This window comes from Prionailurus viverrinus, chromosome B3 (genome assembly GCF_022837055.1).
Source record: "Prionailurus viverrinus isolate Anna chromosome B3, UM_Priviv_1.0, whole genome shotgun sequence".
Taxonomy (NCBI): Eukaryota; Metazoa; Chordata; class Mammalia; order Carnivora; family Felidae; genus Prionailurus; species Prionailurus viverrinus.
In genome coordinates, this window is record NC_062566.1 from 58,672,880 (window position 1) to 58,700,092 (window position 27,213).

Here is a 27,213-nt window from a genome sequence, read left to right on the forward strand (position 1 = left end):
CTTCATAATCTTACAGTATTTTAGGGGAGAAATGACCCCTCAAGGCTAAATGCAATATGAGTGGTTCAGAAGATGTGGACCCTGCCTTTATAGATTACATGAACAACTTACATTTATTATTTATTTTTGAGAGACAGAGAGAGAGCGTGAGCAGGGGAGGGGCAGAGAGAGAGAGGGAGACACAGAATCTGAAGCAGGCTCCAGGCTCTGAGCTGTCAGCACAGAGCCCGATGCAGGGCTCGAACCCACGAACCGTGAGATCATGACCTGAGCCGAAGTCGGACGCTTAACCAACTCAGCCACCCAGGTGCCCCTACACGAACAACTTAATACAGGCAATGACTTCTTAGTGAGATAGCCTGTGTAGTAGATATTTAGGGCAGTGAACTACTTCATCTGCACCCAATCAAGAATGGCTTGTTTGGAAGAAGATCCAGGGGGAGCATGCTTAATGATACTAGATAATTTGTTTCCTCCTTTTCTCTGGAAACTTTCTCCATATACTTATGGAGGAGGACCCTGTGCTTATTAAAGGGTTTTGACACTCTCACAGTTCTATGGGACGAATGATAGGAGAGACTCTTGGCATGGCTTTTTAGGGAATAATATACCTTTCAGGGAGGTTAACATTTTCTACCTGATTTACATGGAAAAAACTTGAGTTGTCAAATAAAGGAGAGTTTCCAACTTTAGACTCTGTGTCTTTTTCTTATACTGTGCATCTGTGTGTGTCTTGCTTTGTGTTAAGAGACGTGAGGGACTGAGCTCATTTCAGGGGCTTTGTGACTTCCACAGTCACAAGAGAACCCCTAGGATCATTTTGTCTTGGTTGTGTGCCACAGTTTGGACTTACCTCTTGGGATGCCATTGTTGCTAAAACCTACATGCGTTTGTTGTAGACTCACCTAAAATCCTTTGTGTGGCTTCTTAGGCGCTGACTGGATGAGGCTATTGTTGGAGTCTTTTTCTCTGTTCCTATGTATTACAAAAGTGAATCTTGTTAATACTTTATTTGAATTATTCATTGTGGACAACTTCTAGGTAGAAATCATCCAAGATTAGATTGGGGATATATATTTCATAAGACGCTTTTCATTCAAAGTAACTTTAAAATTCACCATGAATTTTAATAAACTTACTGCATAGCTTCTTCCTGCTAATTCAATTCCTGCTTAATTTGAACCTCCCATATCATTTCAGAAAAACCCCTGGAATCAAATTAATTGTAACTAAAGTAACATAAATTTTTCATGCTAATAGAGATCAGCTTAAACAGAGTTGGGCACGTATTAAATGGTTTAATCACAAGTTATAGCAAATTGACTCTTCATTAGTGAGGAAGAGACTCACATTTTTAGACGGGGAGGAAGAACAAATTGTATTGAAAATCACCAGACACAGCTCTCTAGTGCAAGCTGGTTTTTCCATGACATTCTTTTTGGCCACAATTCTGATACCAGTGGCAAAAAAGCCATTTATCACCAGCCAGTGCTGACTCTCTGGGTAGTGGGGAAGTTTACTCACATAGATTAAAGAGAGGAAGTTGTTTTTTTTTTTTCTTTTAAATCAGAATAAAATAGAATCCTTTTTAGAACTATTTAAACTTTTCTTTGGAAGTGTGAACTTTGACACTCAGCTTTTAACATTGGTGTCCCTGACCCCCAGGTCCACAGTGCTTAACAGTGTCTTTTTTTGAACCTTCCAGGTACCATTTGCCTTCTGTACACTGAGGAGTTTTTTTATTTCCCTCTGGGCTTTCCTTCCCTCTCCCTCTCCCTTGCCCTCTCTTTCAATCTTTCTTAGGAAAGGGAAATCCCTTTAAGGGTTTTGTTGGGGCAGCGGATTTAAGGATTCGGAGAAAAACATGGATTTGACCCTTAAATTTCCAGGCTCATTCCATTCCATCATGATGCCGTAACTTTGGGTAGTAAGTGTCAGGCAGCCAGAGGTCGTATCTTAAAGGGTAGTATATGATGTGGGGAAGTTTTGATTTGTTTTTTTCTTAATGTCAGTAGGGCACTGTTGAATGCTTTTGGTAAAATGAATCAAGTTGCTTTTGTACCTTGGCTGTTCTTTAAAATGGACTTAATGATGGGGCACCTGGGTGGCTCAGTTGGTTCAGTGTCTGACTTTGGTTCAGGTCATGGTCTTGCGGTTTGTGAGTTTGAGCCCCGCGTCGGGCTCTGTGCTGACAGCTCAGAGCCTGGAGCCTGCTTCCGATTCTGTGTGTGCTCCTCTCTCTGCCCCTCCCATGCTCATGCCCTGTCTCTCTCTGTTCCTCAATAATAAATAAACGTTTAAAAAAATTTTTCTAAATGGACTTAACGCGTCAATATCACACTAACTTGTTCTCTGGAATTTTTTTTAAGTTTTTTTATTTCGAGAAGGCAAGGAAGAGAGAGAGAGAACACGAGCAGGGGAGGCATAGAGAGAGGGAGGGAGAGGAGAGAGAATCCCAAGCAGGCTCTGCACTGTCAGCGCAGAGCTCATCAGGGGGCTTGGATTCATGAACCGTCAGATTGTGACCTGAGCTGAAATCAAGAGTTGGATGTTTAACCGACTGAGCCACTCAGGTGCCCCTGGCATTTTTTTTTTTTAAACAACTCTTTGCAAAATCAGGATAATGAAACTACATACAAATCATACCTAAATAAAATGGAGCAATGCCCTCAGATTATTCAGAGTAACTTTTACTCTCTTTCTTTCTTTAAAAAAAATTTTTTTTTTAACTTTATTTATTTTTGAGAGGTAGAGAGAGAGAACAAGTACGAGAGGGGCAGAGAGAGAGGGAGACACGGAATTTGAAGCAGGCTCCAGGCTGTGAGCTGTCAGCACAGAGCCCCACATGGGGCTTGAACTCGCAGACGGTAAGGTCATGACCTGAGCCAAAGTCGTACACGTAACCAACTGAGCCACCCAGGCGCCCCCAGGGCCACTTTTACTTTCTAGTGATAGTGGTAAGAAATCAAATAGTTTTTTTCCACTTTAACTAAAATTCTTAATTGCTCATCTATGAGCCTCTATGCACAAAAGGCTGCTTAGTGGCCATCTACTGGGAAGATGGTGGATAATGGGTAATGAGTAATGTTTTAATTTATTTTTATTTTATTATTATTATTTTAAAAATATAATTTATAGTCAAATTGGTTTACCTACAACACCCAGTGCTCATGCCAACAAGTGCCCTCCTCCATGCCCATCACCCACTTTCCTGTCTCTCCCACACCCCATCAACCCTCAGTTTGTTTTCTCTATTTAAGAGTATAAGTAATGCTTTTAAAATATTTTTTTAAAAAGTAAATAATGAAGCATAATTATAATCATCGTTTTATTATTTGTAACATATCCTTGGCCAGAGAGCATTAAATTTTTTTTCGTAATGATATAAATAATCTTTTAGTCAGACTAAGACACTGACTTTCTTTGTACATGAGAAAGACAAAGAAGAAAGTAATTACATCAAAGAAAGAATCTGCACACAAAACCTAACACAATTTTCAGTTGGTTCTAGTTCCCTACATGTGTATTTTTACTTGTTCTAATATTATACATACAAATATGTATCATTCATTGTCATCTGATGTACTTAATAGGAATTTCTATGCATATACATGCCTTTTTAATAATCATTCTTAAGAAAATTTTTTGTAATCTTTATTTTTGAGAGAGAGAGAGAAAGAGAGAGCAAGCAGGAGAGGGGCAGAGAGAGAGGGAGACACAGAATCCGAAGCAGGCTCCAGGCTCTGAGTTGTCAGCACAGAGCCCCGACATGGGGCTCGAACTCACAAACCGTGAGATCATGACCTGAGCCAAAGTCGGATGCTTAATTGACTGAGCCACCCAGGTGCCCCATAGTAATCATTATTGCAATGTCTATAGTATTTTATTAAGTTTTCATGAATTTACATAGCTGTTTTCATAGTGAACCCTTTAGGTTTCCAGCTCTTTGCCATTATAAAAACATTATAGTTAGCATCTTTTTGAATATAACTTTCCCTCTATTCACTGAATTTCTTAGGATGAATTTACACGAGTGAAATAACTGTGTCAAAGACTGTGTACATTTTATTTTATTTTTTATTTGAGTATAGTTGACAATGTTAATTAGCTTTAGGTACAACTTAGTGATTTTTGACAAGTTTCTGCATTATGCTATGCTCAAACAAGTGTAGCTCCCATCTGTCTTCATACATCGCGAGTACAATATCATTGACTCTGTTCCTTATGCTGTGTCTTGTATTCCCATGACTTGTTCATTCTATAACTGGAAGCCTGTATCTCCTTCTCCCTTTTACCCATTTTGCTCAACCCTTCACCCTTCTCCCCTCTGGCAACCATTAGTTTGTTCTCTGTATTTATAGGTCTGATTCTGCTTTTTGTTTATTATTATTATTTTTTAGATTCTACTTATGAGTGGAATCATATGTGGAATCTTTCTCAGTCTGAATTATTTCACTTAGCATAGTACCCTCTTGGTCCATCCATGTTTTCCCAAATGACATAGTTTCATCTTTTTATGGCTGTATAGTATTCGTGTGTGTGTGTGTGTGTGTGTGTGTGTGTGTGTGTATACCACATTATCCTTATTCATTCATCCATTGAGGGACACTTAGGTTGCTTCCATATCTTGGTTATTGTAAATAATGCTGCAGTATACATAGGGGTGCATATATCTTTTCTTTTCAAATTAGTGTTTTCATTTTCTTTGGGTAAATATGCAATAGTAAAATTATTGGGTCATATGGTATTTTTATTTTTAAGTTTTTGAGGAACCTCCATACTGTTTTCCATGGTGGCTATACCAAGTTACATTCCCACCAACAGTGTGCAAGAGTTCTTTTTCTCCACATCCTTGCCAACACTTGTTATTTCTTGTGTTTTTTATTTTAGCCATTCTAATTGGTGCAAGGTGTTATCTCATTGTGGTTTTGATTCGCATTTCCCTAATGATTAGTGATAGTGAGCATTTTTTCATGTGCCTCTTGGCTATTTGTATGTCTTCTTTGAAAAAAATGTCTATTCGGGTCCTTGCCCACTTTTTTAACTTTATTTTTTAATTTAATGTTTATTCTTGAGAGAGAGACACAGACAGACAGACAGAGCATGAGTGGGGAAGGGGCAGATAGAGAGAGGGAGACACAGAATCCAAAGCAGGCTCCAGGCTCTGAGCTGTCAGCAGAGAGCCTGACATGGGGCTCGAACACTGATAGCACAGAGCCTGCTTGGGATTCTGTCTCTCCCTCTCTCTGCCCCTCCCCCACCCGCTCTCTTTCTCTCTCTCTCTCAAAATACATAAATAAACTAAAAACAGTTTATTCCTGGGGATCTTATTCTTTTTGGTGCAATTGTAAATAGGTGTTTTTAAAATTTCTCTGCTCTTTTGTTATAGTGTATAGAAACGCTACCAATTTTGAGTATTAATTTTGTATCTTGCTGCTTTTCTGGATTCGTTTATTATTTCTGGTAGTTTTTTGGGTGGGGCCTTTAGGATTTTCTTTATTTTTATTCATGCTATAAATGACTGCACAAATTCACATTTGTTTCTTTTGTGGATTATCTATAAATGAAATTCATTCTCAATTCTTAGATTCCATTTTTGTTCTTCAGTACCTTGCAGTTTCATATAGCTCCCAGTTCATAATGAAATGTCGGCTAATAGTTGAGCGATTACCAGCATCATCTTAAAATCACGTATGGATTTTGCCTTCACAACAACCATTATTACTGTTTCTACCCGTTTACCTAAATGAGGAAACTGAGGTTTAGCAAAGTGGGATCACGTGGCAATGATGACATGTTGGTAAAGATCTTCTGACTCCAGAGCCTGTGCCCTGATTAATCTCTTGCTGATTTCAAGCTTATTGATAATTGGATTTAAAGCATTCAATGGCAGTCACCATTATTTTTGCAATTTTTTTAATTTTTCTTGATGAAACCATGCCAAGATCATTAATTCCTTTTTTGACTTTCTTGACCCTTTGTGGTTTTGAGTTCACTCTGGTGCCATGGTATAATAACTGGACCCTGGGAACACAGAGTAGGCAGTCCAAAGTGGACTCAGATTCAAATTTCAAAAAGCTTGATACTCAAAAAGCTATAAAAATATGATTTTGTTATTTTCAGATGAATTAAGAATTGGTAAAATGGAAGGTAGAGCTGAGAAATATCATCCAGTTGTCTGAAGAGGATGCATTGACGGAAAATATGAAGGAGACGTCAAGAGATACCACCATTAGAATGAGGCCTAATATAAGTTCAATACAAGTTTTCAGAAGACCAGAAGAAAGACAAAGAGGGTAGGGCCAGATTCAGACAGGCAGTGGATGAACATTTTCTAGAAGTAAGGAAAACATAAATCCTAGGATTGAGGAAACATGCCAAATTCCAAAGATTTTAGTGAAACTGCAGAACTTTTAGCAAGCATATGGGGAAGCCAGCTCTCTCATATGCCTTTTGTGGAGGGTCATTTAGCAATATATATAAAAATGTGGAAGTCTTTGACTCAAATTCTGCCTCTAGGAATGTGTCCTCAGTAAATAATCAGTTTAGTTTCCAAAGATATATATATATATATATATATATATATATACACACATGTGTATGTATGTCCATATATATGTGTGTGTGTATGTGTACACATGTGTATGTGTATGTATATCCATATATATATATATATATATCCATATATATGGATATACATACACATACATGAAGTAAATTTGGGCATAACTGTAAAAGCACTGTTGCTTTTGCGCAGCTGTTAAAACGATATAAATCTATTTTTATTTATTGTCGTAGAAAGACGGTTGGTATGGTGACAAGACCTAGTTAAAAACCAGTGTGGGGGCGCCTGGGTGGCGCAGTCGGTTAAGCGTCCGACTTCAGCCAGGTCACGATCTCGCGGTCCGTGAGTTCGAGCCCCGCATCAGGCTCTGGGCTGATGGCTCGGAGCCTGGAGCCTGTTTCTGATTCTGTGTCTCCCTCTCTCTCTGCCCCTCCCCCGTTCATGCTCTGTCTCTCTCTGTCCCAAAAATAAATAAAAAACGTTGAAAAAAAAATTAAAAAAAAAAAAAAAAAACAAACCAGTGTGAATAGGTTGGTCCCACTGGCATCAATGAAATTGTGTATATATAAGAGGAAGTTTGGAAGGATAAATACTTTAAGCTTACAGATGGTTGTCAATGGGTGGGTAATTTTTACTTTTTTATTATTTAATTTTACTATCTTATTTATTTATTCCTTATTTATTGTCTGAATTAAAAAAATTAACTATGTCTTCCCTTAATAATTGTAAGACACGATACGGTGTTTCACTTGGGAAACACAAAAAAACAACCCCAAACAAAAATGGTGCCCTGAAGTTTTAGATCTCCCAAGTAATTAGAGCAGTCCTAATGGCCAAGGTATAATCTATATTACAGAATATCAGAACTGTAGCCCAGAAAGCAAGGCTCTTGAGTTTCATTCTCTTTTGTTTCATCCTGCCTTCTCCTTCCCTGTGCAGCTTCCAATAAGGAACCATATTTTTCACTTTTTCCTCTTCTTTATAAAACAAAATATATGCTTTCAATGGCTAAATATAAACTCTATGGTGACTACATGAATGAGCTCATTTTAAAAACTGGAAATGAATGGATTAAAGTTAATTAAAATCTGTCTATCCTTTCTGTTTTGTCAACGATGGTGAGCAGCTGGGAAAGATGCCACGAGTCAACGAGCATGGATAATAAAAAAAAATTGGTGAAAGATGTCATCCTGTCTTGTGTTTCTGCTCTGGTAGGAAAAGCTATTTCTACAGCTGCAGCTCAGCCTGTGTCCACAGGCCATGTTGAAAAGCTGAGTGGCAGTCTAGTACTGATCATTGACCAGAGAAGGATTTCCTTAGGGCTCTATAGAGGTTATAACTAGAGCTCAATGTGATTTGGCATGTTTTGCTTCCAGTACTGGGGAAAAGCTCTCTTTGAAAAAAAACCCAGGGGCGCCTGGGTGGCGCAGTCGGTTAAGCGTCCGACTTCAGCCAGGTCACGATCTCACGGTCCGTGAGTTTGAGCCCTGCGTCGGGCTCTGGGCTGACAGCTCAGAGCCTGGAGCCTGTTTCCGATTCTGTGTCTCCCTCTCTCTCTGCCCCTCCCCCATTCATGCTCTGTCTCTCTCTGTCCCAAAAATAAATAAACATTGGAAAAAAAAATTTTTTTTAAATAAAAAAAAAAATTTTTGTTTAATGTTTGTTTATTTTTGAGAGAGAGAGTATGAGCTGGGAATGGGCAGAGAGAGAAGAAGACACAGAATGTGAGGCAGGCTCCAGACTGAGCTGTCAGCACAGAGCCCGACATGGGGCTCGAGCCCATGAACCGTGAGATCACGACCTGAGCCAGAGTCGGTTGTTCAACTGACTGAGCCACCCAGGCGCCCCGGATTAGGTGATTTAGAACATGATCTCTAAAATGAAAAGTATCTCAAGGTTGAATAGTGTGTTACGTAAAACGTATACTTGTCCATGGTATGCCTTACGAAGCTAAAAAGAATCTAAAGTGCTAATAGGATGAAATGACCGGGGGCGCCTGGGTGGCTCAGTCGGTTGGGCGGCCGACTTCGGCTCAGGTCATGATCTTGCTGTCCGTGAGTTCGAGCCCCGCGTCAGGCTCTGTGCTGACAGCTCAGAACCTGGAGCCTGTTTCAGATTCTGTGTCTCCCTCTCTCTCTGACCCTCCCCTGTTCATGCTCTGTCTCTCTCTGTCTCAAAAATAAATAAACGTTAAAAAAAAAAAATTAAAAAATAAATAAATAAAAAATAAATAAACTTAAAAAAAATTTAAAAAAAAAAAGGATGAAATGACCAAATATATAATTATCTTACTTTGTTGTGTGTTTATTTGTGTGTCTGCATATGCATGTGTATGCTCATGTGCTTGTAAGTGTGAGTGAGAATGTGAGAGAGAGTGTATATGTACACACATTTTCTTATGTGTGGTCAATTAGGCATTGAGTGTGGGTGCTCCTTTCCCAATATTGTGGTCCGATTCAAGTTCTTAGAACCAAATAATTCAGTTTTTAAGTGAGGAGAGAGGTAGCTGAGAAAATGAGAGAGGTGGGAGGGTAGGAGAAAACCAGGAGAGTATAGGCCTGTGAGAGCTGCAATAGGGAAGTGCTCAAAGATGTGTCATTGCTGCTGGAGGTCTAGAACAGTACAAACCTCTATGGTAGCCTCAAGTTGCTATTGAGGACTTGAGATGCGACTAGTGCAAATTGAAATGTGTTGTAAGCATAAAATAAAATGTACACCATGGGCACCTAAAATGAATATGATATTATATGGCAATTATGTTTCAGTTTAAAAAATGCACACCCAGCATGCCTGGCTTACTCAGTCGGTTAAGTATGCAGCCCTTGTTTTCAGCTCAGGTCATGATCTTACGGTCGGTGCCCCATATTGGATTCTGCTTTGACAGCGCAAAGCTTACTGGGGATTCTTTCTCTCCCTCTGTCTCTCCCCAGTTTGCTCTCTCTCTCTCTCAAAAAATCAATCAATCAATCAATCAATCAATAAACAAACACTGGAAAAGTGCATACCAAATTTCAGAAACAGGTACAAAAACAAGAATGAAAAATATTTCACCAGTACTTTTGAAAGTAATGATTACATGTTGAAATGATAATGTTTGGGATATACTGGGTTAAATAAAGTATGATCTTAAAATGTCACCTACTTCTTTTTATTTTTGAAAAATATGGCCGCTAGAAGTTTTTAATGGCACGTATGGCTTGCGTCCTATTTGTCTTGCAGAATTTGGCAACATGGAGGTTGTTCGCAAACTTGGTAAAAGTAGGCTGCCTGAGATTAAGTGCAAATTCTTTATACTCAGATGAGACTGAATCATCACCTTATACTGTTAAGTCTAAAGTTAAATAACAAAACTTACCACTAAAATTTCTCCTAGACTTTTTGGTGCGTACATATGTGATTTAATAATTTTACGCACATTGACAATGTAGTATGTAAGTATTTAAATGATTCTTTGAAATAAACTCTCAAATGGCTTTTCAATCTTTTTTTTAACCGGTTTCTTTTTTTCCTTTTTTGTCTTCTTTCTTTCTTTTTATTTAATTTATTATTTTTAATTTTAAAACTTTTTTTTTTTTTTTTTTGCATATCTGGCCAGGAAACTTCATGGTGTTATGGTCAACTTGCCGCACAACCGTGTTCAAATCTGTCACCAACAGGTTCATTAAAAACCTGGCCTGCTCTGGGATTTGTGCCAGCCTGGTGTGTGTGCCTTTTGACATCATCCTTAGCACTAGTCCTCACTGTTGCTGGTGGATCTACACCATGCTCTTCTGCAAGGTCGTCAAATTTTTGCACAAAGTCTTCTGCTCCGTGACTATCCTCAGCTTCCCTGCCATTGCCTTGGACAGGTAAGATCAGGTAGCCAGGGGTTCACATTTTTTTTTTCCAAGTGCATGGAAATATTAGCATCACAAAGCAAAATGGCAAATAGTCGGTGTTCCACACTTTGCTTTGTAGTCTGCTTGGGGTCAAGTGAAAGAGAACGAACGTTTGAAACAGATGACTCACAAAAGTCATGTTGATTTCACGGCAGCTACAGAAAATAAGACCTTTAGAGAAGATGTGGCATTTGTGGGGGATACATCATGAAGTTGCTGGGGCAGACTGGATCATGATGTTGCTTCAGCGTGGTTGGAATTGGTGGCATTGGCGTTGCAATTTGTAGTAGATTGCGCACCTGATTGATAACTCTGCAATTAGTGCTTTTTGATGTAGGATGAAAATGTTTCTGGAAGAAAAAGGGAACAGTCCAGTGGTTATTTAACAAATGACTATATAACCAGTTGGAGTTGGCAAGACAATGGCAGAATTCCTCCGGAGGATTTAGTTCCAAGCCTTTATACTGTGGTGGTGGTTGTTTTCTCTTCCCATCCTCTTTGTAAGGGTGTTCATTTGGAAATGAATCATATTTTAGCTACTGCCATCATACATAATTTGATCAAATTCATCAGGGTCAAGTGTGAAGATTTCAGTAATCAACAGCTTCCTGTCTTCTCTTTTTGTTGATAGCACTTAGTGAAGACCATTTCAGATAATAATACATTTTAGAGAATAGAACTAAACAAGCAGACAAAAGCTGGAAAGCATTTTGCATCCATGAGTACTTTCGATTTCAAGATTTACAGAGAGGAAAATTTCCTGAGGGGAAGTGTTGGCTCTCTGGCTTTATCCCCATTGATAAATTTAACTACATTTTGGATGAATTTGGAATTTTTAAACTCGTTGTCCGTTCAAAACACACTTAATTCCTTAATGATCTATGAGGGCATGGATTACAGAACCAATCTGTGGAGTCACTTCCGCCTCAGACCTGGAATTCTGGTTGAATCAACTGCCCAGGGTCATCTGCATGGAAGGACACAGAGTCACACAAAGTCCCCAGTGTACTAAGAGGAGTCATTGACTTTGCGGGTAAGAGAGAGGGCTCTGGAGCCTTAAGTTAGCTTTAAGTCCTACGCACACTGCTTTTTTGCTGGGTTGCTTTGGGCAAAGTGGCTTAACCTTTCTGAGCCTAAGGTTCCTCAGTAGTAAGAAAAGTTAAGTGAATTATTTATGGCCTGTGCTTGGAAAGGCTGCACCAATATGTGTTTATCTTGAGGTTTCCCTTTTGATTGGCACAGCTTTCCTTAGATATACTGTCTGCAATTATTTTACCGTCAGATCTTGCTAGGAGCCACTCTAGCTCTTTGGGAGTTTATCACTAGTATTTCACCATCTACAGGGTCAGCAGAAGCAGGTGACAAAGCCAAATGTCACAGGCAAGGGTGTTTTGTGTCTGCATTCTTGTTCATAGGGGTCAGTAACCCAGCAGATGCAGCTAATTGTTACTTTGTGGGTATCTAGACTCCGTAGGCAGGACTTTCTATTTTCTTAGAAGAGAAATCAGAAATCTGGAGTTTTACCATTTTTATTTTTTTTAAGATTTTATTTTTTAAATGACCTCTACACCCAACGTAGGGCCTGAACTCATGACCCTGAGGTCAAGAGTGGCATGCCTTACCAACTGAATCCCCCAGGTGCCCTGAGTTTTACTATTTTTAAATGTTGGCAACTAATTTTCATTCAAAAAAGATTATGTGCGTCACTCAATCCCTTCAGCAAGCTGAACGTGCCCCATGTCATGCCATTTTGCCGTGCGTGTCTCTTCCATGCTCAGCAAGATGTCTCTGAATATCTGGAAAGTGCCATCGCACAGCCCTGGAATCGAACAGGGTAAGGTTGGAGTGAAAAGTCCACTTACACCCGGGTGGATGCCCTAATGCATTTTGTGTTTTAACTATTCCATGTTCACAGCAGGGGTCCTTCCCACACTCCTTCTGCCACCTGCTTGGTGAGGTCTTCCGTCTGCGAGATGGGCTTTTCTTTCTTTCTTTTTTTTTTTTTTTTAATTTTTTTTTTAACGTTTATTTATTTTTGAGACAGAGAGAGACAGAGCATGAACAGGGGAGGGTCAGAGAGAGAGGGAGACACAGAATCCAAAACAGGCTCCAGGCTCTGCGCGGTCAGCACAGAGCCCGACGCGGGGCTCGAACTCACGGACAGCAAGATCATGACCTGAACTGAAGTCGGCCGCCCAACCGACTGAGCCACCCAGGCGCCCCGGGCTTTTCTTTCTTGAAAGTGTTCTTCAACCGTTTTGTGGAGATACTATTTACGTGTCATAAAATTCACCCATTTTAAGTGTACAAGTTAATGAATCTTCGTATTTTTACAGAGAGGTGCAGCCATCACCGCAACTGACATTTAGAACATTTCCATGTCCCTAAAAAGAAACCTCCTGCTCGCTTACAGCCACTTCCTTTTCCCACCTATGCACCAAGGCAACCACTGACCTACCTTCCGTCTCTATTTGTTGCTTTTGTGGACATATCTTATTGTGGAGTCATTCGACTTGTTTTGTGTCGAGCTTCCTTCACTCAGCTTAATGTTTTCAGGGTTCATCCATGCAGTAGCTTTACGGCTTCATCCCTTTTATCCCCAGTTCTGTTGAGATATAATTGATGTATAGCAATGTAGAAGTTCAAGGTATACAGCAGAATGACTGGGTTTACGTATATTGTGAAATGATTGCCAGAGTAAGTTTAGTTAACATCCATTGTCTTGTACAGAAACTCCCCGACCCCCCAAAAACGAAAAGAAAAAAATGTGGTGTTTTTCCTTGCGAGGAGAACTCTCAGAATCTACTCTTAAAATTTTGCTCCATTCTTTTTTTTTTTTTTTTTTTATTGTTGAATAAATATTCCCTTGCGTGGATATGCCATGTTTTGTTCACCCATTTACTAGTTGACAGGCATCTGGGTTGTTTCCACTTTCTGGCTATTGTGCATCATGCTGCTATGAGCCCTGGAAGATTTTTACAATAGGATGCAGTAAGAGTGTGAACACAGGATTCTGAACATGTTGCCATCGTGCCTGGAAGCTATGCAGTAATCCCCGAGGGTTGGTTCTGGGCCCTCAGTGTTAGACAAGAAAATATGTAAACAATAAGAAATCCTTATTCTCTTTTCAGCCAAAAATCGATTGTATTTTTGCTATGATTTAAAAAAACAAAAGTACATAAGTTGTTTTAGTAGGAAAAAAAAGACTGGTAAAAAAAATCCTATTTTATCATATAGAGAAACAGATTACTGTCCAGTGTAAGTAGGGCGTGCATGAAGATGAAGGGAAGACAATCCTTTCTCTCACTTCTTTCTCAGATATTTGTGTCATGGCCCTGAGTCAGCAAGTTAGTTGGGAGGCCACTTCCTACATCATCTTCTAGTGATGTAAACATTAACAAAATGATTTATAGCGAGCCTGTGTGCTTTTCCAATACACAGTGGGAGCCTGGTCTTGTTACCTGTCAGTTGCTAAATGGGAATGTGTTCATGTGTGGGCACAACACCTTTACAGTGGACTGATGAGTTGTGATTAGAAATGTATGCATACTCAGAGAAAGACATTGAGGGCATGCATAACTCTTTGTTATGTAATTCTTTCTCTTTCTTTCCCTCCCAGAAAGAGATCTAGAACACATTTCACCACATTCCATCCATGCCTGATCATCCATGGTCATGTGCTTATATCGTATCTCCCTCAGCCTGGAACATTCTCCCCCCAGCTTGTCCCCTGTCAGACTCCACCACAGTGTCACCTTCTGTTGACATTTTCCCAGGTGCTCCTTTTCCGGTACCTCCTTCGTGCACACCCCTAGAAGAGCCATCATCTCCTGTCATAATTGCTCATCTGCATGCCTTTTTTCCGCATGGAGTTTAGGGATGTTCCTGTGTGTCTTTTCATCTTTGTAACCTAGTGCCTGGTGCAGTACCTGGCATATAGGTGGTGCTCAGAGATCCTTGTGGCAGGGAGGCACGCATGCTTATGTGACCCCATAAGTGATGAATGTTAATAGAGGTGGAAGGTCGACTCCAGCTTTAGCTGACCACAGAGACCTATGCTCACCATAGGTCTGATGGCTGGTGGCAGCCCTTTCATGACAGATATGGTTTTTAGGGTCTGAAGAATTACTCAGTTTCCCTAAATCGTTGGTGATATTGAAACAAAGTGCTTTTGCAGTTCTGATCACATTAAAGCTTGAAGGAAGAAAGGGCTGATCTGATTTTAACAAAAATCTAATCGTGCAGGCATTTTAGACGTAGTTGTTCTTAGGGTCACTGAGTGATTATCATGGGAACAATGGCTATTGAGCAGGAACAATTTTTGTCAGTTGAATTGATTTTGTGCAAGGACCTTGTCAGAGTCCGTCCTTCACATGGGGCTCATCTGCCCTGGGCGGCTTGTAAATGCTAATGATATCCATGCGTGCACTGTGGCCCAAGGCTGCTTTGGATATATCTGTACACAAATTTCTTTCTCTTAGTGGCTTTGAAACTTGCACTTATACTCTTCTAGCCCTTGTAAGATTTTTTTACAAGTTACCCTTTACCGTTAAATTGAAAAAATAGATGTCTTTACGTAGAGGGGAGACATCCTTTATATTGAAGGCACTCTTTGGGATCTAATGCTAGTGGCAATATTTATAACTAGCTATGAAATGAAATGATTTACTTGTTTTCCTTATAGTCTTGAGAGTCCTATATGACAGGGCTCTTCTCTGCTCATTTTTTGAAAAGGTACTTTTTTTGGCCTAGTGTACTTCTATTATGTGGGAAAGTCCTCAAAACTTAAGGTCTAACTTCCTTTTTCTTTTTAATGTTTTTTTAATCTTTATTTATTTTTGGGAGAGAGAGAGAGAGAGAGAATGTGAGCAAAGCAGAAACAGAGAGAGAGAGGACACAGAATCCAAAGCAGGCTCCAGGCTCTGAGCTGTCGGCACAGAACCTGACCTGGGGCTAGAACCCACAAACCCCAAGATCATGACCTGATCTGAAGTCGGACGCTCAACCGACTGAGCCACCCAGGCGCCCCAACCTTTTTTTTTTTTTTAACTTTTTAAAAAAAATGTTTCTAAATTTATTTTTGAGAGAGAGAGTGTGAGCAGGGGAGGGGCAGAGAGAGAGGGGGACAGAGGAGCCAATGCAGGCTCCAGGCTGAGAGCAGGGAGCCCTATGAGTTACTTGAACTCACGAACTGTGAGATCGTGACCCGAGCCAAAGCAGGAGGCTTAACCAACTGAGTCACCCAGGTGCCCCAAGTTCTGACTTCCTAATTCCTCCAGTGGTCCCGTGTATCTTAGGCAGGATAAAAGAACTTGACTCATTTTTGCCCCTCTCGCCTACTTTTGGGGATGTAGATTCCCCGAATGTAAACAGTATCTTCTCCTGTGAAATGAATTTTGCTTGCGCATTTTGCAGGTACTACTCAGTTCTTTATCCGCTGGAGAGAAAGATATCTGATGCCAAGTCCCGCGAACTGGTGATGTACATCTGGGCCCATGCCGTGGTGGCCAGCATTCCTGTGTTCGCAGTGACCAATGTGGCCGACATCTATGCCATGTCCACCTGCACTGAAGTCTGGAGCAACTCGTTGGGCCACCTGGTCTACGTGCTGATCTATAACATCACTACTGTCATCGTGCCCGTGGCTGTGGTCTTCCTCTTCTTGATACTGATCCGACGGGCCCTGAGCGCTAGCCAGAAGAAGAAGGTCATCATAGCAGCTCTCCGGACCCCGCAGAACACCATCTCTATCCCCTATGCCTCCCAGCGCGAGGCAGAGCTGCACGCCACCCTGCTCTCCATGGTGATGGTCTTCATCTTATGCAGTGTGCCCTACGCCACCCTGGTTGTCTACCAGACTGTGCTCAACGTCCCCGACACGTCTGTCTTCTTGCTGCTCACTGCCATTTGGCTGCCCAAAGTCTCTCTGCTGGCGAACCCTGTGCTCTTTCTTACTGTGAACAAATCCGTCCGCAAGTGCTTGGTAGGCACGTTGATACAGCTGCATCACCGGTACAGTCGCCGTAATGTGGTGGGCGCAGCGGGTGGGGTGGCTGACGCCAGCCTGGAGCCCAGCCTGCGTTCGGGCAGCCAGCTCCTGGAGATGTTCCACATTGGGCAGCAGCAGATCTTTAAGCCCACGGAGGATGAGGAAGAGAGTGAAGCCAAGTACACTGGCTCAGCCGACCTCCAGGCCAAGGAGATACTTAGCACCTGCCTGGAGGGCGAGGGGGAGCCCCAGTTTGCGCCTCCTAGGCAGCTCCTGGGCGCGGCGGACTCTGTATCCCAGGTGGCGCCAGCGGCCCCTGCGGAACCTGAAACATTGCCCGACAAGTATTCTCTGCAATTTGGCTTTGGGCCTTTCGAGTTGCCTCCCCAGTGGCTCTCGGAGACCCGAAACAGCAAGAAGCGGCTGCTTCCCCCCTTGGGTAACACCCCAGAGGAGCTTATTCAGACAAAGATGCCCAAGGTAGGCAGGGTGGAGCGGAAGATGAGCAGAAACAATAAAGTGAGCATTTTCCCGAAGGTGGATTCCTAGTAAGGATTGTAAATCCCTGGAAGCAGCAGGGAGCTCCCGCACCCCTGCCCTCCCTTCACTCTGGCCGGCCCTGCGATTTGTGTGATCTCATTGCAGCCAACTACGGGTTGACTCCTCCTGTGTGGGCCAAATGCTTTTGGAATGAGAGGGAAACCTATACAAAATCAATTGTCCTCTTTATTGAGGGAGTATATATATTTATCTCAGTGATGTGTGTCCTTGGTATAAAGTTGGCGTTCCTCTCTGTGGAGACGAAAGCTGGACGGTGTGGAAAGGGCCTTGCTTGGAATGGGCCCTCCATGTGCATTTTCTGAGGACCCAGCAGAAATATAGGGAGAGAAGAACATCTGTGAGCTCAAAGGGAGTAGGGGCCCTCTGTGGGAAGCCCAAGATAATTATGGAGGGGTGTGGCCACAAAGAAAATGCCCATTTGATTCACTCAACTATGACAAGTATTAAAAATGTTTAATATTACAAGCACTTTACCAGGTCTTGCCCCATTAAATTGCATTTTTCAACCAAGGGGAGAGAAGCTAAGAGGTAGAGAAGAAAGACAGAAATGTCCGTACCCTGTAGTCTTCTCTCTTCCGATGTTGATCTCGTGTGAAAGGGGCTATGTCGCAATCAGTAGAAGTGAAGTGCATTGAAAAAGATGATCTTGTGCAAACTCTCGGGATTCAGAGGTAATTTAAAAATGCAGAGTTAGTGTAAACTGGATCCTCTGGAAACATCAAGCTAAAAATACCTGATTAGGAAAAGGGGATTCTGCCCAAAAGAGGGAGAGAAGTCTAACAAAGATGGCTTCCTTCTGATGAGGACTCCAGAACCCAGGTGTGGCCAGTCTCGTTTTCAGTCTCTGCACAACTATGGTTCTCCCTGCATTGTGGACACAAAAGAGGAACGAGACAGGGAGAAAGATTTAATCATTTTAAATGCCAAGGCAGCACCTAGCCCAGGTGAGCTCTTCACTTCCTCTTTTCCGGCAAAGTTTTAGCAGGAGTCCAAGGGCATAGAGGAGGAGGAGGACAGTGTCCTCAACAGGTTAGCCTCCTGGGGGCTCTTATAAGCAATTCAAGTCCATTTTGGGGTAGATTCACCAGGCTGAATTCCAACCACAGGTGACACTCTACTTTTAATGAGGGCAAATCAAGTGCCAGCTCCACTGTTCTCTCTAGGACATTTTGTTCTTGTTAATAGTATGTGGGGAGGACCATCCAGTGCCTTGAGCAAGCTTGAGTGAAAGTAGGCATTCTCACTGGCAACCTTCCTTCCGATTCCAAGGGCAGTGGTCCTCACGGAACCCCTCCTTTAACCACACGGGCCCCCTGGCCCTCGGCGGAAGCTCAGACTATGTGTGGGGAGTTTCTTGTGATGTCTGGTGTGGTGTGGTGTCTTGTGATTCCAGAGTATGAACCCAAAGTCCCTTCCTCGGAAGAGGGAAATCCTCCCTCTTTGTGTTTTGTCTCCTTGCAGTGTCGTGCGCTCTTAGCACAAACAGGGGACTGCCACATCCTCTCCGTGTGCCCCCTGCCCCCAGCCCTTTGTGCATGCTACCTATAGCTTTGTGCCCTGGTAGTTAATGGTGACCCTTCAAGCTTATCATTCAAAACCTTCCCAATCGTTACAATTTCCACCAAGGAAAAAACGTAATCTGTCAGAAAATTGTGTCTACTTTGGAAGAATTGTCAAACGTAGCCACTTTGGTGTTGTTCTGATAATATATATGTACAACTAATGCATTCGGGTGAGGCACAATTGGGTAGTTCTTTCTTATGTATGTTTGAAGCAGATGGTTGACTTCTAACAGGTCATTGCCAGGTATATTTCTATAGTCTTTGAAGAATTACATTTTAATAAAAAACTGAAAAGTCGTTTCTGAACTCAAAAAAAGTTTAATGAGCTATTTTTTTTGTTTCTTCTTTTCACTCTCAGGTGGGCATATTAATGTAAACCATGAATGTTGAGTTAATCAAAATTACCGTGATAGTGGGAAGGTAGAGGAGAAGTAGACGGGATGATTGTAGGAGACAGCAATCCTCATCTACCCTGACAAGAGGCAAATTATGTCCAAAATGGGTAGTGCGGAAGAGAGTAGAATACACATACTTAGAAGTAACGGAGATGTGTGACTGTCCAACAGCTAAAATTATGGCAGGTCCTGGTCTCTGGGACTGCTTTGTTTGTTTTAAGCCTTTTTGTTATATTTTAAAACATTCTACATATCTAGATAAAAATACAAATCAACTTTTAAAAACTTCCGGATTTTGCAGCATACCATCAGACTGAACAAAAGAAAGGAGAAGAAACCATACGCATCATTAAAGGGATTTGAGAAAAATAGGCCATTTAGGTTTTCAGAGCCAGAGTAGCCAATGGCTCTCGGCTGGTATGCTCAAATAATGTCAGTTTGCTCAGAGAATTCCTTTGGTTCGGCTCTAGGCACTAGGCAATTATAGGGTGTTCTCAATTCTATTTCCCCCCCGCGCTCATATTTCCTCAGTAACTAGGAGAACTATTTCTTCTTTCTTTTTTGGGGGTGTATTTATTACAGTGCAGTTAAGAATTATTGCTATTTTTTAAGAGCAAGTTTAAGTAATGCTAGTTTGCTTCAGAAATTTAGAGCCCACTTAATATTTTAGATTTATACAAAAATATCAAGTTTAATGAATTAAACTATTCCGGAGTTTGTTTACTTATTTATAATTGATGTCTACATCTACTTAAGAAAATATCTAAAGTGGGGCTAAGGTGTCAGCACTGAGCCTGGGTGGCTCAGTCGGTTAAGCGCCCGACTTTGGCTCTGGTCATGATCTCACGGTTCATGAGTTCGAGCCCTGTGTTGGGCTCTGGTGCTGACAGCTCAGAGCCTGGAGCCTGCTTCAGATTCTGTGTCTCCCTCTCTCTCTGCCTCTCCTCCGTTCATGCTCTTTCTCTCTCAAAAATAAATAAACATTGAAAAAAATAATATCTAAGGTGAACATAATGTAAGTGCCTTTGCATTAACTACTTTAAGTCATTAGAATATTATTTAGAAAATCTCAATTAGTTTTAACTTACAATACCCTCTGCCTTAAAGTTTATTCCTTTGGTAGCATTTGGCTTCTCGATGCCTACTTTGTATTTATATATGATGTTTCCCTGGAGGATATTAAAGCACAGCCCGCAGACTTTCGGTAGGAAATGATACGATCTTTATTTTGCAGATGGGGAAACTAGAGGTACAGATGGCCACGTCATTAGCCCTCGGAGACAAAGCAAGTTCGAGACAGAGCTAAAAGCAGGACTGAAGGCATTAAGGCCCAATTCTTCCACTGCACCCTCCAAAGTACTGATGCACATTATCATCCTCCATTATTACGGTTATTTTTGAATACCCACTTGGCACATATTATTAAACTGTACTGGGGACTGGATTAAAACCTTTAAAGCCTGACAGCTGTTTTTCTCAATGTTAGTTCTCCAATTTCCTTCTGCTTCGTGATTTTTCCCTGTTTCATGGTGGAGTAATTCCGTTCAGAGTACATGTGAAGAAACCCTTAATGGAATGCCAAGATTCAGATCACTCGGCTGAGAGTAATCACAGACATCGTCTTCTGCCTCGTGTCCTCCTGGTTATTTCTGCACCGAGGTTACCCTTAGTTTCATTTAAGAGTCACTGCCGTCAAATCATTCTCACCCGTTGCCCACGCTCCCGCAGGGACACTTGATACTGTCTTCTGCGAGTACATGAAATGTTAACAAGATTCATTCGTTCATGACAGTAAATATTACTGCATTTAGCAATGTTGTTATAGCAGAGTATAAAGTATTTAAGATACGGTTTCTGCCCTCTAGACAGCTTAGGGGAGAGAAAAATCCCCCACAAGAGACAGACGGCAGTAAATGCACAAGTGCTAAGAAGAGGGGCTGAAGGAAAGTGAAAAGTACGTTTCTCTGAGAACGTGCATTTTCATTAGTGATTTTGTTCTGTGGATGGTTCTATGCAAGGTTTTTCTCTAAATTCAGGAAGTTTCTTTCTCCATGAAATGCCCATTTACCTCACACAATCCTAGCACTTAGAATATGGAGGATCTTAGCCTTGTTATAATTTAAAACGAAAAAATCGGGGCCCAGGAGATTGATATATTTTTTTAAGACCTTGGACCAGGACTCATGATTTTAAAAAATGCCTAACCCATAAGCAAGATGTGGGGAGTGGAAACCAGTGCCTTTAAGTGTCATTTTCAGGCTGAAATATAAATAATTCAGTAGGCGGCCTGTTGAGATGATGAAGAAATAATTTCCTGACTAAGGCTTTCTGTTTGCTTATCTGCTACTTACTCCAGATGGGCAACTGCTGCCCAGCACTGGGAAATCCCCCTTACTGCAGACACTGTGTCAAGGGAGTGGATGGGAGGAGTTGGAAGGGATTCATGTGACCACCTAGTCCTGCCCCTGTCGAGATCGAGAGACACGATTAGAGAAAGGCTAAAAAACTCACTCGCCCAGAATTAGTTTGCTGGAGGATTTGACTCTGACTACGTGACCAGTGAAAGGCAGACAAAGGAATATGAATGCCAGTGTGCCACCTGGATACAAGATGGCCCCCCAACTGGGGCCAAGGTAACGATCTCTAGATTCGTATCAAGAAAATAGTTGGCAATTTTCACAAAAACACCAAGTCATCCGTAGTAAAACATGGGAGACAAATGGCATTCTCCAATATAGATCGGAAGGCTGCTTTTATTTGAAATAAGAATACTCATTTTATTAACAATTGCAGCGAAACATTCAATATAGAATCTCAAGAATATTATAATTTCTCTATTTCTATTAAAGTAAGGGAAAGTGTTCAGGAGTTACCTTCCCATTAGTAAATAGACAGCCTGGTAAATTGAAGCCTGGGGAAGTGAAGAGGCTTGTCTTTCTTATTTTTTTAAGTTTATTTATTTTTGAGGGAGAGAGAGAGGGAGAGAGAAGAGAGAATGAGCATGAGCCAGGGAGGGGCAGAGAGAGAGGGAGTCACAGAATCCCAAGCAGGCTCCAGGCTCTGAGCTGTCAGCCCAGAGCCCCACGTGGGGCTCGAACTCACAAACTGTGAGATCATGACCTGAGCCGAAGTTGGAGGCTCAACCGACTGAGCCACCCAGGAGCTTTAATGTTTATTTTTGAGAGAGAGAGAGATGGAGAGAGAGAGAGAGAGCACGCGCGCGCGCGCGCGCGCGCGCACACACACACACACACACGCACGCATGAGTGGGGGAGGGGCAGAGAGAGAGGGAGAAACAGAATCTGATGCAGGCTCCAGGCTCTGAGCTGACAGCACAGAGCCCCATGCAGTGCTCCAACTCCTGAACTGTGAGATCATGACCAAAGCCGAAGTCGGACACTCAACTGACTGAGTGCCCCAGGTGCCTCCAGAGGCTTGTCTTTCTGAAGGCAACAGTAGAGGGGGATGCAAGTCCAAATCTCATTAAAACCTAAACCAATTTTCAGTTCATCCTATTGCATCATGCTATAAAAATAGGCCATAGCTATTGTTTTGCTTTGTTTAATTCTTTGCTTCTAGGTTGCAGAGGACAAGACAGATGGCTGTTACTATTGCCCAGATGTTGCTAAACAAGCAGCTATTGCTGTCGAGCCTGTTGAGCGGGTGTCTCTTATGTCGGTAAGCGTATCATTGCAGTTGAGGCTGGGACACCTGAGCAGGTCATTTCCAGACGGAGCCAAGTCTGCTCCAATTGGGTGATCACAGAGCCTCAGAGCTCAAAGTATGCTTAGAAGCCTTTATCCAGCCCTTATTTCACTAGGTGAAGACACAGGTGGAGGGAGGTCAAAAGGCCAGGCCCCGGTCAACTCTGCAGAGACCTGATGAGAAACCAGGGAGGGATGCATGATCTAAAATGATTTTATGTCAGTGTACGAGTCACAAAACACATTTTCAGCCAAATGAGAACATTCCAGTTTGTTACGACAAACTGAAGGGAAAACAGATCAGCTTCTGTTAAATAAGGAGTTTGGATGCTCACAGAAGAAAGAAGTTTAAACGAGAAATCCGATAGTCACCAAAATGTTGAGTAGTTCCTAGTGTAATAAACACCTTGCATGTTCAGATGGAAATGTCCCTTTGGATATGAGCTAAGAAAAGGGATTGTGTTAGAAGTAAGTGAGATGCTAAGAAATCCAGGATGTCAGCCTGGCTGCTAAGAACAACACCCTGTGCTTAGTTACTGATTTCTTCTTTATCTCTGAGACCTTAACCCTGAGAAAACTTTCCACATTGCCGCTTAAGATCCTTAAAGTTTGGTTTGAATACATTTCTAGAAAGGTATGTGAATCCCTTTTAACTTTCTTTTGTGCTAAAATAAAGATTTACATAATAATAAAGATTTACATAATTTATATACTAAAAATGCATTTTAATACATAGAGCGGGAGACCCGATTTAAAACAAAACAAAATAAAAGACAGGAGCCCCTGGGTGGCTCGGTCAGTCGAGCGACCGACTTCAGCTCAGGTCATGATCTCTCGGTTCGTGCGTTGAGTCTGAGCCCCATGTTAGGCTCTGTGCTCACCGCTCGGAGCCTGGAGCTTGCTTCGGATTCTGTGTCTCCCTCTCTCTCTGCCCCTCCCCTGCTCATGCTCAGTCTGTCTGTCTCTCTCTCAAAAATAAATAAACATTAAAAAAGAATAAAACAAACAAAACCCCCCAAACCCAAACCCTATAGGATCAGAGGCCTAGCTCAATATAGAAGTTACGGTTTGGAATCAAAGATAGGAATGAAGCATGACACTCAATGCATGGATAATGGTCAGAAGCAGTAGGGTTCAGCACCCAGGATTGATTGCCACAGAGAAATTGCTAAACTTCTCTTCAGCTACTGGGCACAAGCAGTGTCTCACCCATCCCGCTGGTGGAGGCAACATGCCAGGAGTAGAACACTGTAATCCCACCTGGCATCCAGCAATGGAAACTGCGGCTAGCCTCGGGAACGTTCTGGCAACTCTTGAATTCTTTACAGATCCAGACTTGCTGCAGGTGACCAAACTTTGGAGCCAGCAATATAACTGGAGAATGAAGCAGCCTGTCACTGCGAGGGAATTCTCTGAGAAGAGAAACAGATTTCTCCCTTACTGGTGAATGACTCACTTGGCAGAGATGATCTCTGGAGGGCAGAACTGAGATTAAAAAAAAAAAAAAATCAAAAAACATTCTGGATTTTAGAAGATGTCTTCATGATTTATTTGTCTTACTATCTTAAAAAGAAAAAGCCTCTATTAGCTTTCTGGGTCATGAACGTAAAGCCGCACTGTTTGTGTGTGTGTATGTTGATTTAAAAAAAAAATTTTTTTTAATGTTTATTTCTGAGACAGAGCATGAGTAGGGGAGGGGCAGAGGGAGAGGGAGACGCAGAATCTCAAGCAGGCTCCAGGCTCTGAGCTGTCAGCACGGAGCCCCGCATGGGGCCCGAACTCACAAACCATGAGATCATGACCTGAGCTGAAGTCGGTCGTTCAACTGACTGAGCCACCCAGGAGCCCCTGTGTGTTGATTTTTATGCATCTCCACGATCTCCTGGCATAGTTTAGTTTTCTCCGCAACCCCTCCCCCATGCCGAAACTCATATCATTTGAACAAGTTAAACAAGGTCATATGACAACACCTGGGTTAACTCCTTTCGCTTAAAAATTTCAAGGGATATCATTATGTATTTAGGCTAACAAGATACTGACAAATGGCAAACTTACTTCCCCCTCGATTTTTAAAAGGGGGACATTCTCTAACTAGCACTTCAGGCTGCGAAGCACTCCACGATAGACGGGAAGAGGGAGGAAAGTGTTGTGAATCAAGGAAATGGGAAGGGAGAACATTCTCCAGTTTTCTTGATTAATATTTACCAAGGAGGTACTGAATGTCTCTGGGTTGGGCAGCTCTAGGGGGGTCCATGGTGCCTCGCAGAGAAGTGGCCTCATCACCATATACTCTTTGAAACAAGGTTTTTAAGTTAGTGGTTTTCAAAGCATATTCATGGTTCAACTGCACCAGGATCACCAAGGGGTTTGTTAAAATGCAGATTCCTGCGCTTGACCCCAGACCTACAAAGTCAAGGAATAGGGACTAAACTGAACATTTTATTTTATTTTTTAAAAATGTTTATTTATTTATTTATTTATTTCAACGTTTATTTATTTTTGGGACAGAGAGAGACAGAGCATGAACGGGGGAGGGGCAGAGAGAGAGAGGGAGACACAGAATCGGAAGCAGGCTCCAGGCTCCGAGCCATCAGCCCAGAGCCTGACGCGGGGCTCGAACTCCCGGACCGCGAGATCGTGACCTGGCTGAAGTCGGACGCTTAACCGACTGCGCCACCCAGGCGCCCCAAAAAATGTTTATTTATTTATGAGAGAGAGAGAGAGAAAGAGAATCCAAAGCGGGCTCTGAGCTGCCAGTGTAGTGCCTGATGCTGGGCTTGAACTCATGAACCTTGAGACCACGACCTGAGCCCAAGCTGGGTGCTCCACTGACTGAATCACCCAGGTGCCCCTATAATGAACATTTTAAATAAAACATAAAATAATCCCTATAAACAGTAAAATCTGAGAATCCATTTTTAGGAAATTTATTTCATAACTTTGAAGTACTAGAAATATACTAAGCATGTACTAAACTTAAAGTGCATTTTACTTTGAGTAAAAATAGGGTCACCTGCTTCAGAACTTACTGTTCGTTCTTTAAGGCTTTATTTACTTCCCTGTTCACGTCTCTTGGTTATGTGGATGGCACCGTGGCCGAGCAGGATTGGGAGGTGTGGGAGGGAGTGCAGTCCATATAAAAGGGGCAAATGAAATAAAATATGGACTTCTTTTTAAGTCTGCAGATTTTATATAAATACAAAGGTATGAGAACTTCAGTCTTTCAAAGTCACTAATGGTTATTCGATATTAGATAGTAATAATATACACTAAGTTATTAAAAAAAAACCAATTCTGTTCTTTTGAGATTTAATTTTTACTTTTCCAGTTTGGATGTCTATTTAAAGATGGATCCGAACACAGTTCAAACATACAGGATATTTGGGTGCAGCGGCCTCTTGAATCACACCTAAAAATCCAAGAAAAGCGAATTGCTGAGAGTTTTGTTTTTAACAGACAGTCAGCACCATCTAGTGGATACAAATAGCCTCTTTTCTTGAATTTAGTCCAGTAAGGAGGTGAAGAGAGCAGGCTTTTGGAACTGGCTTGGAACCTCAGTACCAGTCTTCGTTTCTGAGTGACCTCAGAAAAATTACTTAACCTGTCTGTGCTCTGCTTCTCAACTATAAATCTGCATAATAATAGTGCCACCTCATAGGATGTTATGAAGTGAGATGATACATCTAAGGTATGTCCTAAATGCTCAGTAAATGTTATTTTTAAATAACACTGAGCCATAAACTCACAGGATATGGGAGCTGTTCAGCGGCACACGCTTTTAACTGCCTTCCAAAAGAAATGGCTATTGAGTCTAGTTTATAGAATGTATGATAGGAGGCTTAATGAGGTTCCACTCCCAAGTGTGCCGTCACATTTTGCTGAAGCTTATGGTAAGAAAAGGGAAATTGGGGCAACAAAGCTGGAATGGCAGCTGGGTCCCAGATGGAATACAATGCGGGCTCTCTCTCATTCATTCAAATCTGACTCCTCTTAGCAGGAGAAGGTCAAGGGTAGAGAGAGATTGAAAACGAAAACCAACTTTGAAACCAACACCGCCCTAGGTCACCAACCTGTAATGAGACAGGGACATTTTAACTTAAAATATCTTGACTCTAGGAGAAATCTTCATGAATTATTGAAAGGCTTTCAATACTTTCTAGAATGTGTCTGTGCTTTTTGTTTGTTTTTTTAGGAATTTTTTTTAAATTAAAAAAAAAATTTAATGTTTATTTATTTCTGAGACAGAGCATGAGTGGGGGAGAAGCAGAGAGAGAGGGAGACAGAGAATCTGAAGCAGGCTCCAGGCTCTAAGCTGTCAGCACAGAGGCCGATGTGGGGCTCGAACTCATGAACTGAGAGATCATGACCTGGAGCTGAAGTCAGACACTCAGCCGACTGAGCCACCCAGGCACCCCTGTCTGCTTTTTGAACACAACACTTCAGAAAACAGCACAGGGTGCTCTCTGACGTATCTGAATATGAGCCGTTTTGAGGGCGTCACCTGCAATAGTTGACATTAGTCAGGAAATTAACAACAAAGACACAGACACGACATATAC

At 41.8% G+C, this 27,213-nt stretch overlaps 1 protein-coding gene across 2 annotated transcripts in view; it reads left to right on the forward strand.

Annotated features, from left to right (window-relative positions):
• Positions 1 to 20,310, forward strand: part of GPR176 (G protein-coupled receptor 176) — a 124,066-nt gene extending 103,756 nt beyond the window's left edge. Inside the window, exons 2-4 of one of the 2 annotated variants that reach the window (XM_047864588.1) lie at positions 10,161 to 10,413; positions 15,859 to 16,912; positions 20,185 to 20,310. In XM_047864588.1, the coding sequence (XP_047720544.1) occupies positions 10,161 to 10,413; positions 15,859 to 16,912; positions 20,185 to 20,256 (1,379 nt within the window). In that variant the 3' untranslated portion in view covers positions 20,257 to 20,310. Of the gene's footprint in view, positions 1 to 10,160; positions 10,414 to 15,858; positions 18,824 to 20,184 lie in introns of those variants that run through there. The other variant, XM_047864589.1, reaches the window with a different exon arrangement.
• The last annotated feature ends 6,903 nt before the right edge of the window (positions 20,311 to 27,213 follow it).